Source organism: Hyla sarda, chromosome 3 (assembly GCF_029499605.1).
Source record: "Hyla sarda isolate aHylSar1 chromosome 3, aHylSar1.hap1, whole genome shotgun sequence".
Lineage (NCBI taxonomy): Eukaryota > Metazoa > Chordata > Amphibia > Anura > Hylidae > Hyla > Hyla sarda.
Window position 1 is genome coordinate 32,452,630 of NC_079191.1, and position 16,843 is coordinate 32,469,472.

At 44.2% G+C, this 16,843-nt stretch overlaps 1 protein-coding gene across 5 annotated transcripts in view; it reads right to left on the reverse strand.

The window, feature by feature from the left end:
- The window catches only part of PKHD1 (PKHD1 ciliary IPT domain containing fibrocystin/polyductin), a 707,308-nt gene that overhangs the window by 373,763 nt on the left and 316,702 nt on the right, over positions 1–16,843 (reverse strand). For all 5 annotated transcript variants that reach the window (XM_056564010.1, XM_056564009.1, XM_056564011.1 and 2 more), the window contains 2 exons: positions 15,840–15,939; positions 7,172–7,306 (listed from right to left, as the gene is read on the reverse strand). In XM_056564010.1, coding sequence (XP_056419985.1) covers positions 7,172–7,306; positions 15,840–15,939 — 235 coding nt within the window. The remainder of the gene's footprint in view (positions 1–7,171; positions 7,307–15,839; positions 15,940–16,843) is intronic.

Genomic DNA, 16,843 nt, shown 5'->3' on the forward strand with positions numbered 1-16,843 from the left:
ATAGGTAATGAATGGAGCTGCAGTGCATTGTACTTGGCTATCTTCAGCGGTTCCATAGGTAATGAATGGAGTTGCAGTGCACTGTACTTGGCTATCTTCATCAGTCCCATAGGTAATGAATGGAGCTGCAGTGCATTGTACTTGGCTATCTTCAGCGGTCCCATAGGTAACAAATGGAGCTGCGGTGCACTGTACTTGGCTATCTTCATCAGTCCCATAGGTAATGAATGGAGCTGCAGTGCACTGTACTTGGCTATCTTCATCAGTCCCATAGGTAATAAATGGAGCTGCAGTGCACTGTACTTGGCTATCTTCAGCGGTTCCATAGGTAATGAATGGAGCTGCAGTGCATTGTACTTGGCTATCTTCATCAGTCCCATAGGTAATGAATGGAGCTGCAGTGCACTGTACTTGGCTATCTTCATCAGTCCCATAGATAATGAATGGAGCTGCTGTGCAATGTACTTGGCTATCTTCATCAGTCCCATAGGTAATGAATGGAGCTGCAGTGCATTGTACTTGGCTATCTTCATCAGTCCCATAGGTAATAAATGGAGCTGCAGTGCACTGTACTTGGCTATCTTCATCAGTCCCATAGGTAATGAATGGAGCTGCAGTGCACTGTACTTGGCTATCTTCATCAGTCCCATAGGTAATGAATGGAGCTGCAGTGCACTGTACTTGGCTATCTTCATCAGTCCCATAGGTAATAAATGGAGCTGCAGTGCATTGTACTTGGCTATCTTCATCAGTCCCATAGGTAATAAATGGAGCTGCAGTGCACTGTACTTGGCTATCTTCATCAGTCCCATGGGTAATGAATGGAGCTGCAGTGCATTGTACTTGGCTATCTTCATTAGTCCCATAGGTAATGAATGGAGCTGCAGTGCATTGTACTTGGCTATCTTCATCAGTCCCATAGGTAATGAATGGAGCTGCAGTGCACTGTACTTGGCTATCTTCAGCGGTTCCATAGGTAATGAATGGAGCTGCAGTGCACTGTACTTGGCTATCTTCATCAGTCCCATAGGTAATGAATGGAGCTGCAGTGCATTGTACTTGGCTATCTTCAGCGGTTCCATAGGTAACAAATGGAGCTGCAGTGCACTGTACTTGGCTATCTTCATCAGTCCCATAGGTAATGAATGGAGCTGCAGTGCATTGTACTTGGCTATCTTCATCAGTCCCATAGGTAATGAATGGAGCTGCAGTGCACTGTACTTGGCTATCTTCATCAGTCCCATAGGTAATGAATGGAGCTGCAGTGCATTGTACTTGGCTATCTTCATTAGTCCCATAGGTAATGAATGGAGCTGCAGTGCATTGTACTTGGCTATCTTCATCAGTCCCATAGGTAATGAATGGAGCTGCAGTGCACTGTACTTGGCTATCTTCAGCGGTTCCATAGGTAATGAATGGAGCTGCAGTGCACTGTACTTGGCTATCTTCATCAGTCCCATAGGTAATGAATGGAGCTGCAGTGCACTGTACTTGGCTATCTTCATCAGTCCCATAGGTAATGAATGGAGCTGCAGTGCATTGTACTTGGCTATCTTCATCAGTCCCATAGGTAATGAATGGAGCTGCAGTGCACTGTACTTGGCTATCTTCATCAGTCCCTTAGGTAATGAATGGAGCTGCAGTGCACTGTACTTGGCTATCTTCATCAGTCCCATAGATAATGAATGGAGCTGCTGTGCAATGTACTTGGCTATCTTCATCAGTCCCATAGGTAATGAATGGAGCTGCGGTGCATTGTACTTGGCTATCTTCATCAGTCCCATAGGTAATGAATGGAGCTGCAGTGCACTGTACTTGGCTATCTTCATCAGTCCTATTGGTAATAAATGGAGCTGCAGTGCACTGGACTTGGCTATCTTCATCAGTCCCATAGGTAATGAATGGAGCTGCAGTGCATTGTACTTGGCTATCTTCATCAGTCCCATAGGTAATGAATGGAGCTGCAGTGCACTGTACTTGGCTATCTTCATCAGTCCCATAGGTAATAAATGGATCTGCAGTGCATTGTACTTAGCTATCTTCATCAGTCCCATAGGTAATGAATGGAGCTGCAGTGCATTGTACTTGGCTATCTTCATCAGTCCCATAGGTAATGAATGGAGCTGCAGTGCATTGTACTTGGCTATCTTCATCAGTCCCATAGGTAATGAATGGATCTGCAGTGCATTGTACTTGGCTATCTTCATCAGTCCCATAGGTAATGAATGGAGCTGCAGTGCATTGTACTTGGCTATCTTCATCAGTCCCATAGATAATGAATGGAGCTGCAGTGCACTGTACTTGGCTATCCTCATCAGTCCCATAGGTAATAAATGGAGCTGCAGTGCATTTTACTTGGCTATCTTCATCAGTCCCATAGGTAATGAATGGAGCTGCAGTGCATTGTACTTGGCTATCTTCATCAGTCCCATAGATAATGAATGGAGCTGCCATGCACTGTACTTGGCTATCTTCATCAGTCCCATAGGTAATGAATGGAGCTGCAGTGCACTGTACTTGGCTATCTTCATCAGTCCCATAGGTAATGAATGGAGCTGCAGTGCATTGTACTTGGCTATCTTCATCAGTCCCATAGGTAATGAATGGAGCTGCAGTGCACTGTACTTGGCTATCTTCATCAGTCCCATAGGTAATGAATGGAGCTGCAGTGCATTGTACTTGGCTATCTTCATCAGTCCCATAGGTAATGAATGGAGCTGCAGTGCACTGTACTTCGCTATCTTCATCAGTCCCATAGGTAATAAATGGAGCTGCCGTGCACTGTACTTGGCTATCTTCATCAGTCCCATAGGTAATAAATTTAGCAGCAAGCAGCGTGCACACACAGCACCTCCCTTCCGATAGGATTAGTAAACCCGGTTCTAGAGATCGCTTGGTGTCAATTCGATCACTTTTTTGAGAGCATCCAGTAATCTGTTTCCATTGACAATTTTATTACTGTTAATGTGGAAAGTGAGAGCTGTACACAACATTTCGCTTCTGTTGTCTGCGCATTACAGCACTTTATTTTTTTATTCCAGATATTTATCTTAAAATAAGTCGTGTTACCTCAGCGGATGAAATCACAAACGTGAATGTCACTGCCACCTAATTGATGCAAAGTAGACATCCTTATTAATGGGCGCATTACATAAATTAAGATGCAAATTATGTCACGGGGGATGTTATTATGAGATAACAAAGATAATAACAATTATAATTGAACCCCTGGCAAAACTCGCAGCAAAATGTCTCATTTCCCTAAGGTCTGGGACGTGCTCCGCGAGTGAGCTGCTAAATTCGAGAGGAATATTAACTGCGGGATCCGTGGCTAAGGTCTATTCTTGGTTTTCCTCTGTTAGACGCGACCATTCGCTAAACAATGGCAAAACCAGCCCTGGGCCTCTTCTTGCAAAATTCATCCATACAGAACCTCAGAAAAGGAAAGACAGTGACCTAGAAAAGCAGGTAACAAGCGGAAGGAAGACTAAAAATACACCTGGGTGAGAGCGGTTCACCGAAGTGCATTACATGTATAAATCATGAGTCTACAGAGCGATACTCCTCCGCTGCAGGCCAGGAATGGAGCAGGGGCAAATGCCCCAGGAGGCCTTCATGACCTCAATAACATAAGACCCATAGGACCCATCTTCCACTCCATAGCCATTGCTAGAGGGGTACTCCGCCCCTATACATCTTATGCACTATCCAAAGGAAAAGATGTCAGATCGCGGGGGTCCCGCCGCTGGGGACCCCCGGGATCTCGGCTGCAGCACCCACCTGTTGCGGCTACCGGCAGCACTGGAGGCTCTCATCCTAACGCCTCACAACCACGGTGACGGGAGATCATGACACCACGCCCCGCCCCCTCAATGCAAGTCTATGGGACGGGGCGTGACGTTGTCACGCCCCCTCCCATAGACTTGCATTGAGGGGCGGGGCATGATGTCACACAGGGCGGAGTCGTGACGTCACGATCTCACGTCGCTGTGGTTGGGAGCCGAAGTCTCCAGCATTTCCGGAAGCCGCAACAGGTGGGTGCTGCAGCCGAGATCCTGGGGGTCCCCAGCGGCGGGACCCCCGCGATCTGACATCTTATCCTTTGGATAGAGGATAAGATGTGACAGCGTCACGCCCCCTCCCATAGACTTGCATTGAGGGGCGGAGCATGATGTCACACGGGGGTGGAGTCGTGACGTCACGATCTCACGTCACCGTGGTCGGGAGCCGAAGCCTCCAGCATTTCCGGAAGCCGCAACAGGTGGGTGCTGCAGCCGAGATCCCGGGGGTCCCCAACGACGGGACCCCTGCGATCTGACATCTTATCCTTTGGATAGGGGATAAGATGTGACAGGGTCACGCCCCCTCCCATAGACTGGCATTGAGGGGCGGGGCATGATATCACACGGGGGTGGAGTCGTGACGTCACGATCTCACGTCACCGTGGTCGGGAGCCGAAGCCTCCAGCATTTCCGGAAGCCGCAACAGGTGGGTGCTGCAACCGAGATCCCGGGGGTACCCAGCGGCGGGACCCCCGCAATCTGACATCTTATCCTTTGGATAGGGGATAAGATGTCTAGGGGCAGAGTACCCATTTAAGGATCCATCACTTTAGAACGCATAACTTATTAGAGTAGGGTGATGTCATGAAACCTGGACCCACCCATTGGCCACCTGGGAAATGAAAGATGTACTCCAATGCCCCAGCGTTGGGAACATTTTGTTCCAAACGCTGGGTTTGGGCTGCGGCGGATCGTGACGTTATGGCCACGCCCCTTTAAAGATGTACTCCACTGCCCCAGTTTTCGGAACATTTTGTTCTGAACGCTAGGTTTGGGCTGCGGTGGATCGTGATGTCATGGTCACGCCTCTTGTGATGTCACGCATGCCCCTTCAATGCAAGTTTATGGAAGGGGACGTAGTGGCTGCCACACCCCCTTCCATAGACTTGCATTCAGGGGGCGTGTGTGACATCACAAGAGGCGTGGCTGTGACGTCACGATCCACTGCAGCCCAAACCCAGCGTTCAGAACAAAATGTTCCGAAAACTGGGGCAGTGGAGTACATCTTTAAAGGGATAGTCCAGTCCTATATAAAGCTTGAAGGGGTATTCCCATCTCCCCTAATGGTTTCCTAGACCCAGAAGGGTCGGCAGAGAGCACTGTGCTTGTGATTCCAGCAGAGAGCTCTGTGTTCCAATAAGAAAATAATTTCCTCTGTAGTATTCAGCTGCTAATAAGTACTGGAAGGATTAAGATTTCTTTTAATAGAAGTAATTTACAAATCTGTTTTACTTTCTGGCACTAGTTGATTTAAACATAGAAACATAGAATGTGTCGGCATCTAGTCTGCCCAATAATCTGTATCCTATCAATAGTCCCTTGTAGAGTTGAGCGAACTTACAGTAAATTCGATTCGTCACGAACTTCTCGGCTCGGCAGTTGATGCCTTTTCCTGCATAAATTAGTTCAGCATTCAGGTGCTCCGGTGGGCTGGAAAAGGTGGATACAGTCCTAGGAGACTCTTTCCCAGGACTGTATCCACCTTTTCCAGCCCATCGGAGCACCTGAAGGCTGAACTAATTCATGCAGGATAAGTCATCAACTGCCGAGCCGAGAAGTTCGTGACGAATCGAATTTACTGTAAGTTCGCTCATCTCTAGTCCCTGGCCCTATCTTATATGAAGGATAGCCTCATGTCTATCCCTATCTTATATGAAGGATAGCCTTATGCTTATCCCTATCTTATATGAAGGATAGCCTTATGCCTATCCCTATACCTATCTTATATGAAGGATAGCCTTATGCTTATCCCTATCTTATATGAAGGATAGCCTTATACCTATCTCTATCTTATATGAAGAATATCCTTATGCCTATCCCTAACTTATATGAAGAATAGCCTTATGCTTATCCCTATCTTATATGAAGGATAGCCTTATGCTTATCCCTATCTTATATGAAGGATAACCTTATGCTTATCCCTATCTTATATGAGGATAGCCTTATGCCTATCCCTATCTTATATGAAGGATATCCTTATGCCTATCCCTATCTTATATGAAGGACAGCCTTATACCTATCCCTATCATATATGAAGGATAGCCTTATACCTATCCCTATCTTATATGAAGGATAGCCTTATACCTATCCCTATCTTATATGAAGGATAGCCTTATGCCTATCCCTATCTTATATGAAGGATAGCCTTATACCTATCCCTATCTTATATGAAGGATAGCCTTATACCTATCCCTATCTTATATGAAGGATAGCCTTATGCTTATCCCTATCTTATATGAAGGATAGCCTTATTCCTATCCCTATCTTATATGAAGGATAGCCTTATGTCTATCCCTATCTTATATGAAGGATAGCCTTATGTCTATTCCTATCTTATATGAAGGATAGCCTAATGTCTATTCCTATCTTATATGAAGGATAGCCTTATACCTATCCCTATCTTATATGAAGGATAGCCTTATGCTTATCCCTTTCTTATATGAAGGATAGCCTTATGCTTATCCCTATCTTATAAGAAGGATAGCCTTATGCTTATCCCATGCATGTTTATACTCCTTCACTGTATTTGCAGCGACCACTTCTGCAGGAAGGCTATTCCATGCATCCACTACTCTCTCAATAAATTAATACTTCCTCATATTACTTTTAAACCTTTAAAAAAAAAAAAGTTTCCCACCGGAGTACCCCTTTAACAGGTACTATCCCAGCCCCGCTCCATAATATAGAGGCACATTGTGCATTCAGCTCACTATGCTTATCCCCAAGACTTTGTATATTGTACGTATCCCCGGAGTATGGGAAATAATGAAATCTAGTTGAAGCCATCACCTATATGCTCCGGGACACAAAACACGGTGTTTTTATTAGTTGGGGCCCATAATATCCCTTTTTTTTTTTTTTTTTTTTTGGGCGGTTATTAAACATGCTCAAGGATTGAGACATGAGTTAAAGGGAAAGCAGAAATCTTACTTCATAAAATTTGTTTTCCAGAGCTTAAAGCTATAGTTTGGTAATCTTCTACCCCCCCCCCCCTCCCAGCCCCCCCTCCGTATGACAATCTTGTATCAGACCGGATGGTCATATAGGAGCTGTCGAAAGGTTATTTATGCCTTCGAAACCGAACGGAAAGATTAAATTTCATTACTTACCTCCCCATCAAAATGGCCAAGCAATAAACTACCAGAAACTTCAGGATTCCCGGCGCTTTCGCTGATATTAATTCCAAATTCCTCGCAAGAAAAGATCTTGAAGTCTTTAAAAGAAACATTTCCACATCTTGCGATCTAAACACCAAAAGAAAAGTAACATAGAAAGATCATTTACAGAAACCCTAAAAAAAAAAATCCCTCTCTTCTACGGATCGGCCTGTGGGAGTGAATTACTGAGGTTCTGACGGGAACCAGGAGGAACAGGATAAGCCAGTGGTCTTCAAACTGTGGCCCTCCAGATGTTGCAAAACTACAACTCCCAGCATGCCCGGACAGCTGTTGCAAAACTACAACTCCCAGCATGCCCGGACAGCCGTTGGCTGTCCGGGCATGCTGGGAGTTGTAGTTTTGCAACATCTGGAGGGCCACAGTTTGAAGACCGCTGGGATAAGCTGTATTATAAGTGATGCCTTGAAGAAGCACTCCGTTTTTGTTTTTTTACCCCCCCCCCCATTTTATTGGTTTGTTTGTTTTTTTGCCCATATGATGCACATTTACTATTACTAGTCCTACTGTGACATTTGTTTTTTTGTTTTTTTTCCAACGCTGCAGCATATATGTGTTTTGTTTCTGTAACTGGGTCATGTGATTATTTGTCTGACTCTTACAAAGTTACTTGCTGAATGTGTGTCAGAGGTATGTCAGCCCTGGGTCAGCTGACTTCCTGTAAACTACTGGCTCTCAGACCCCTTCCCTTTAGCTCTATCTGTATACTGCTGCTGCTATCTCTGAGATCAGTATATATATATATATATATATATATATATATAGCAGTTATACACCTTTCATCCAGCTCTATCTGTATACTGCTGCTATCTCTATGTGATCAGCATATTTAGTAGTTATACAGCTACCCTACCTGCTCTATCTGTATACTGCTCCATCTATGGAATTAGGATATATAGTAGTGATACATCTTCCCTCCAGCTCTTTCTGTATACTGCTGCTATCTCTATGGGATCAGGATATACACCTCCCAGCACTATATAAATACTGCTGTTATCTTTATGAGATTAGAATATATAGCAGTTACCCACCTCCCCTCCAGCTCTATCTGTATACTGCTGCTATCTCTATGTGATCAGCATATTTAGTAGTTATACAGCTACCCTACCTGCTCTATCTGTATACTGCTCCTTCTATGGAATTAGGATATATAGTAGTGATACATCTTCCCTCTAGCTCTTTCTGTATACTGCTGCTATCTCTATGGGATCAGGATATACACCTCACAGCGCTATATAAATACTGATGTTATCTTTATGAGATAAGAATATATAGTAGTTACCCACCTCCCCTCCAGCTCTATCTGTATACTGCTACTATCTCTATGGGATCAGGATATTTGTAGCTATACACCTCCCAGCTCTATCTGTATACTGCTACTATCTCTATGGGATCAGGATATTTGTAGCTATACACCTCCCAGCTCTATATAAATACTGCTGCTGCTATCTCTATGAGATCAGAATATATAGTAGTTACACAACTCCCCTCCAGCTCTATCTGTATACTGCTACTATCTCTAGGTGATCAAAATATATGGTAGTTACACACCTCCCCCCCAGCTCTATCTGTATACAGCTGCTGCTATCTCTATGAGATCAGAACATATGGTTGTTACACACCTCCCCTTCAGCTCTATCTGTATACTGCTGCCATCTCTATGTGATCAGCATATATATATATATATAGTATCTATACAGCTCCCCTCCCAGCTCTATCTGTGTACTGCTGCTGCTATCTTTATGGGATCAGGATATATAGTAGTTACACACCTCCCCTCCAGCTCTATCTGTATATTGCTGATGTTATCTCTGTGGAATCAGGATATATAGTAGTTATACACATCTCCTCCAGCTCTATCTGTATACTGCTGCTATTTCTTTATGATCAGGATATATAGTAGTTACACACCTCCCCTCCAGCTCTATCTGTATATTGCTGATGTTATCTCTGTGGAATCAGGATATATAGTAGTTATACACATATCCTCCAGCTCTATCTGTATACTGCTGCTATTTCTTTATGATCAGGATATATAGTCGTTATACACCTCTCCTCCAGCCATATCTGTATACTGCTGCTATCTCTATGGGATCAGGATATATAGCAGGTATACACCTCCCCTGAGGCTGTGTTCACATTCAGTTTTTGCCATGATTTTTCAACATTGTGTCAAAAACAGTGACATTTTACCGCAACTGAAGGATTCAGAAAATCACAGCAGAAGACAAAATGCAGCTTAAGTGTTGTAAGTGTAAAGTTTATGAGGATTTTTACATGGAATCAGATCTCAAATCATCAGATCCTGAATGTGTGAACAGGGCCTAAAAATCTTTGTGCAGTGAGCGCCCTCTAGTGATAGCTGCAGGTAAATGGTGTGACTGTCAAGAATGAGAGAGAAATGAGCATCAGGCATCCCTCCTAGCAGTTAGGTGGCCTTCCCTTATGGTAAGTATGTTGCTGCCTAAAGCTTTATTATACTTTATTGTGTGAACACATTCGGTGTATGCATCAGGTTAGCTCCCAGCTTCACTCCAAACATACCCAGAAGGCCCCGTGCACCCAGCAATTGCCAAAAATTGACCTCTTAGCATATAGTGGGTGCTGAGTGTCGATGGCTGATGTATTCCTGGTGGCATAGGTCAAGAGGTACTACATACAAATGGGAAATACGGATTAACATTGGTAATTTTTTATGTTAAACATTTAGTATCTTTAGGCTAAATGATGTTAGGACATAAACGATCATAAGTTTATATATAATGCAACGGTTTTACAACACATGCATTATTAATAACATTGTCTTTTTATGGACGAATTTATACTAATTTGTTCTATATTACATTGCAACTTCATTATTGAAATGTTCCTTTTGCTTAAAGGGGTGCTCCAGGCCAAAACTTTTTTTTTATATATCAACTGGCTCCGGAAAGTTAAACAGATTTGTAAATTACTTCTATTAAAAAATCTTAATCCTTCCAATAGTTATCAGCTTCTGAAGTTGAGTTGTTGTTTTCTGTCTAACTGCTTTCTGATGACTCACGTCCCGGGAGCTGTCCAGCTCCTATGGGGATATTCTCCCATCAGGCACAGCTCCCGGGACGTGACATCATCATTGAGCAGTTAGTAAACTTCAGAAGCTAATAACTATTGGAAGGATTAAGATTTTTTCATAGAAGTAATTTACAAATCTGTTTAACTTTCCGGAGCCAGTTGATATATAAAAAAAATGTTTTTGCCTGGAATACCCCTTTAATTCTTTAAAGAAAAAAAACAATCAAAATCACATTAAACGGAAATACAGAGCCTAAATAATATTCTCATAGAATGCCCATAAAAACCCCCGTATAGAACAGGAGACAGAGGATTCTAAAGCTTTAAAGAGGTACTCCCTTGAAAAACGTATTTTTTTAAAAATAAACTGGTGCCAGAAAGTTAAACAGATTTCTAAATTACTTCTATTAAAAAATCTTAATCCTTCCAGTACTTATTAGGGGCTGTATACTACAGAGGAAAATGCTTTTTTTTTTTAATTTTTCTTCTGTCACGACAACAGTGCTCTCTGCTGACCTCTGCTGTCCATTTTAGGAACTGTCCAGAGCAGCATATGTTTGCTATGAGGATTTTCTCCTGCTCTGGACAGTTCCTAAAATGGACAGCAGAGGTCAGCAGAGAGCACTGCGGTTGTGACAGAAGAGAAATCCAAAAAGAAAAGCATTTCCTCTGTAGTATACAGTCCCTTAAAAGTACTGGAAGGATTAAGATTTTTTTAATAGGAGTAATTTAAAAATCTGTTTAACTTTCTGGCACCAGTTGATTAAAAAAAAAAAAAAAGTTTTCCACGGGAGTACCCCTTTAATTTAACATCTGATCAATTCTCTGCGCTGTTAGACAAAGTGCTCAGTGTATAAGCCGACCCGAATATAAGCCGAGGCCCCTAATTTCACCCCAAAATCCCAGGAAAAGTTATTGACTCGAGTATAAGCCTAGGGTGGGAAATACATCATCCCCCCCTGTCATCATCCAGACCCCCGTCATTAACACCCTCATCATCATCACCCTGTCATCATCCCCCCTTCATTATCCCCTTGTCCTCATCCCACCCCCCCCCCCCTTCATCATCCCCTTATCATCACCACATGTCATCATCATGGTTCTCAACCTGAGGACCTCCAGATGTTTCAAAACTACAACTCCCAGCAAGCCCGGGCCTCCGCTCGGCGCTGGTCCGCTGCTGCAGGACTGTACGGTGAGGAGGTCGTCCGGTGGGATACTGGTTCCGGGCTTCCATCTTCACCGGGGGGCCTCTTCGGGCCCAGAATAGAGGCGTTGCCTTGACGATGACGCAGAGGAACGTTGGTAATGAACGTACCTCTGTGTCGTCGTCAAGGCAACGCAACTATTCCGGGGCCGGGCCCGAAGCGCTTAGAATAGGCCTCCCCGGTGAAGATGGCAGCCCGGAACCACTATCCCACCAGACGACCTCCTCTCCGGACAGTCCTGCAGCACCGGACCAGCGCCGAACGGAGGTGAGTACTGTACAGAACTAAAGGGGGTGAGAGGGGGCTGGATGATGTCGAAGGCCGCAGTGGTCTTCAACCTGTGGACCTCCAGAGGTTTCAAAACTACAACTCCCAGCAAGCCTGGACAGCCGATGGCTGCCCGGGCTTGCTGGGAGTTGTAGTTTTGAAACCTCTGGAGGTCCGCAGGCTGAAGACCACTGAGGGCGGAAAGTTCACTCGAGTATAAGCCGAGGGGGGTGTTTTCAGCACGAAAAATCGTGCTGAAAAACTCGGCTTATACTAGAGTATATATATACGGTAAGTGTTATACAGCCTTATTCACTCTATAGAAAAGAGGGAAACTGCACTAACACCAGTCCTGGTCCTATTATATATGAAACCTGCACGGTCTAAAACTATCCAAAAAACATAATATAGAGGCAGCTAAGGGGCCTATTAACAGAGGATGCCCATAGCTTCTATTGGTGTGAAGGACAACCCTCTACAGGGGAACCAGGGACATAGGGACCAGGGGCCACAGAGAATGCAAAGTGGCACCAAGTCCCTATTATATGCTGTAATATAAGAAGATACCAGTATCATACATGGCCATTGATTTTTTGCATTAGGACCAAGGAGCTTCAAGGTATATCTCTAAATTGAAGTGTAAAGTTCCCTGGAGGTGGGAAACTGTCCCAAGCAGGGGTAGGACAAACTTATTTGTTGTCCAAGAGTCAAGGAAACAGTGTGGAGAAATAAACAACAGACCCTTCTGTTCTGGGTGGCAAAACCTGGCACTATAATTGAAGGCCAATTTCCATCTTTACTATGGGCCCCGACACTAGATTAGAAATATTTTTTTCTACCTCTCCCCTTTGAACTTGCTAGGCCTTTCAATAATGCAGTGTCCTTCTACTTTGGTAGAAACAAGAACTAATGAAAGGAGGCAGAGGAACAATACTTCAGATAAGTGAAGGATGCAAGGCTTAAAAATACTGACTCCAAGGATCCAAAAAGTTCAAAGAAGAGCAGCACTACAAATTTTCAAGTGTATAAGTGCGGTGTCCCGGTGAGGAACACACCATCTTCCTGACCTGTCAGGTGGATGTCACCTATCGTGTCTGCTCGGGGCCCACTACTCAGGTTTAAATTTGTTAGTTATTACCTTGTAATGTACTGTCAATGCAATTTCATGCTTTATTGTGCCCTAAGGGTTTAAGGGGGTTCTCCGCTGCCCTGTCTTCCGGAGCTCCACTCATAGCGTCCGGAAGTTTATTTCTCCGAACGCTGTGTGCGGGCTTCCGTGTTCGAGGCCGCCCCCTCGTGACGTCACGCCCACAGGTGGGCGTGACGTCACATCGGCCTCCACAACGAAAGTCTATGGGAAGGGGGCGTGACAGCAGGAAGGTCAACGCTACCTTGGCGTCACAGATTGTTAGTTGTTATTGCCACACCATACATGTACTAAAAGATGCCATCTTAGCCTGCCCTTCCACAGGAAACTGTTTATTCACACTTCACAAAAGGCAAAAGGCTACTTCTGCACTTATATATATATATATATAATATAGTAATATATAACAACGCATGGGATTGTGGGAGGATGAATGAAAAACTGAATCAAATCTGCACATACTGTAAACTGACCTCAACCCAGTTCTAATCAGTTTACCAGTCTGGACTCCAGCTCTACCAGCCTAGTCAGATGACCAGGTGTAGTGATGAGACTCCACACTCTCTCTTTGCAAAGCCAAAGGATTCATGGGAAATATAGGCAGCATTAGCAATTCATGTCAGCTAAAACAGGTAAGCACAAGGAATACACAAGAATCTCTACATTATTCTCTAATAATAGCCTATGCGGCATCATATAAGCAAGAATAAATAATGAAATAAAAATTTAGAGTGCTTCTTTAACTCTTTCAGAACTGGGCTTTTTTTTTTTTTTTGAGGTTTTGGATTTTCCTCCCCGCCTTCTTAAGACCAGTATGAGGGCTTCTTTTTTGCGTCACCTATTGTACTTTGCAAAGACATCACTCATTTTACCTCCAAATGCACATTAAACAAACAAAAAAGTATTTGTAGGGCAAAATTGAAAAACAAATAACACCATTTTGCAACTTTTGGGGGCTTCCGTTTCTACCCAGTGCACCTTTCGGTAAAAATGACACATTATCTTTATTCTGTATTTTCATATGATTAAAATGATACCCAATTTATATAGGGTATATTTTATTTTACAAATTTTCTAATTTAAAAAATTCGAACTTTTTGTACTGAAGTTAGCATTCCTAAAATTGGCCACTTCTGATATGTATGAGGGCTCATTTTTTGTGTCATGATCTATAGATTTTATTGGGACTTTATTTTGATGGCACCTTTTGATCGCGTTTTATTCATTTTTTTCTAGTATATGGAGTGACCAAAAATATGCATTTCTGAACTTTGGAATTTTTTTTTTTTACGCTTGCGTCTTTGACCGTGCAGTTTAATTAACATTACATTTAATAGTTCGGACATTTACATTTTTATCAATTATTTTATTTATTTTTTAATGGAAAAAGAGGGGTGATTTAAACTTTGAAGGCGTTAATGCATATCTATGACTTTTTTATTTATTTTTTTACACTTTTTTTAGTCACTTTTTTTTACCCACAGGGGACCATAAGGGTACGTTTACATGCGCGGATTTTCAACATATTTTACACTGCAGATCCGCTGGTGAAGGCCCGCTCTATGCTGGCTTTACACGTGCCTGCTCGTAGTGGCAATACGCCGCTACAAGCAGGCACACTGCGATGTGAGAGTCGAAGTATACTCGCACATCGCGGGAGCTCTCTGCCTAGCTCAGAGCAGAGAGAGCGGCCGCGATGTGCGAGTATGCTGCGCACATCGCTGCAGTGTGTCTGCTCGTAGTGGCGTATTGCCGCTACCAGCAGGCACATGTAAAGCCAGCATAGAGCGGGTCTTCACCAGTGGATCCCCAGCTAAATACGCTGCAAAAATCTGCGCTTGTGAGCGTACTCTAACATACAATCTTTAGATTGCATACACTGATCAATGCTTCTCCATAGGAGAGCATTGATCAATGTTATTATTGCTCCATTGCTTCAGCCTAGCATATCTGACTGCAAGGTTGAGGCACCGACTGGATGGCAGGGAGGAAGGTAAGAGACCTCTCACCATCCTCTCATCTGATCTGGATGCCGTGGTTTCGCCATGGCAGTCCCGATCATCCAACTGAGCTAGCTGGGAACAGGATTTACCGCTTTTAGATGCCGCGGTCAACTTTGATTGCTGCGTCTAAAGGCTAATTGGCCAAACATTAGCCCGATCGGTGATGTCCGGCATTAACCGTGGGTCCTGGTTGCTGATAGCGCTCAGCTACTGAGCGCGTGTGGCACGTCACACAGCGGGAGCCCACAGTGGACGTAAATATACATCCATTTGCAGGAAGGGGTTAAAAGGGAAAATAACTATCACCTATACAATTTCTTTCCTACTATTTTGCCTGTGTATGTGTCAGTCTACACTGCAGTATTAGCATTCAAGTCAAGTTTAGGATGTACAGCACTAAGCTTCCACCATAAGAGAACGATATAAATTGTACAACACTGCACGGCATTGTGGGAGATCATATAAAATGATAAGCCTGCCATTAATATATCCCCCCGATTTCTCGCTGGTAAGCCAGGCTGCAATGTATAGGACTCGCTCTTCATATCAGGCTATTTGGGATCTTCCCCAGCCTCTACTAATCTTTCCTAATGCCGTTCTGAACTGTAGCCAATCATTCTTTTGTTTAAACTGCAAGCGTAGCTAGAAATGAGAATTAGGAGCATTTAACCAGATTGTTTGCTACACTAAAGTATGTTAATCTTCCCCATTTAGGAGAGATGCCATTTTCCTAATTTCTTTGTGCGATTTCCCGAAGAAACGTTTCTTGCTTCTTCTCCTCTTTTTTATATCTGCCAATTTGTTAAAGACGTTTGGAGATTTGCAGTAAACATTAGCGCTTTGTGGAGCCCGTGCCAGGCAGTCACACTAAAGGATGGCCTACTTACAGGCGATTTACAGGCGGGGTGCTGATCGTACAGTACCTGAGCTCCACCTCCGCTGTTCCAGGCTGTAAAGTCTTGGAATGTGGTCGGGGTGTCAACCGTGGGTGGGCGATATTCTGGGTGCAGGCGAAAGCCAGACCTGTGTGGGGAAAGAGAAGTCAGGGTATTGAGTTATTGGTCTTAAAGGGGTACTCCGGCCCTAGGACATCTTATCCCCTATCCAATGGATAGGGGATAAGATGTCTGATCATGGGGGTCCCGCCGCTGGGGACTCCCGCAATCTACAATGCAGCACCCACCTGTGAGCACTGCAGAAAGTCTTATGCCTTCCGACCACGGGACGGAGTATCGTGACGTCACGACTCCGCCCCGTATGATGTCATGCCCCGCCCCCTCAATGCAAGTCTATGGGAGGGGGCGTGACGCCCCCTCCCATAGACTTGCATTGAGGGGGCGGGGCGTGACATCACACAGGGGTGGAGTTGTGAAGTCACGATACTCCGTCCCCGTGGTCGGGAGGCATAAGACTTGGAGCCTCTAGCGCTTCCTGCAGTGCTCACAGGGGATAAAATGTCTTAGGGCCGGAGTACCCCTTTAAAAGACTATAACTGCTGTATATTACTGCATAACATGTACTGACAGATTAGGGTATCATGAATCCATCACAGTAGAGGTAGGGTTGAGCCGGTTCAGCCCTGTTTACCTGGTTCAGGTGTTGCTGCGACACCACTGAAAATTGTAGAAGGACCCCATAGATTCATACTAGGACCTAGGAAGGCTTGGGGCTAGGCTCGGTGCAGTATGGCTACCATGTCACAAACTGTACAGTACTGCACCCCATTGTTGGGAATGGCAGGACTAGTGAGACATGTAAAGAGAAAACCTATGTCTGAGCTGCAGCGTTAGACAAGAAGATGCATTTTCTTGCCTCTGAGCTACATCTTGGGACATGTTGACCGGACCGCTCTGCTCTGAGCTCCTCTATGTGACATTGCACTTTAGGGAACGTATTTCTTAAGGAAGCAATCACACGTGTGTATTTT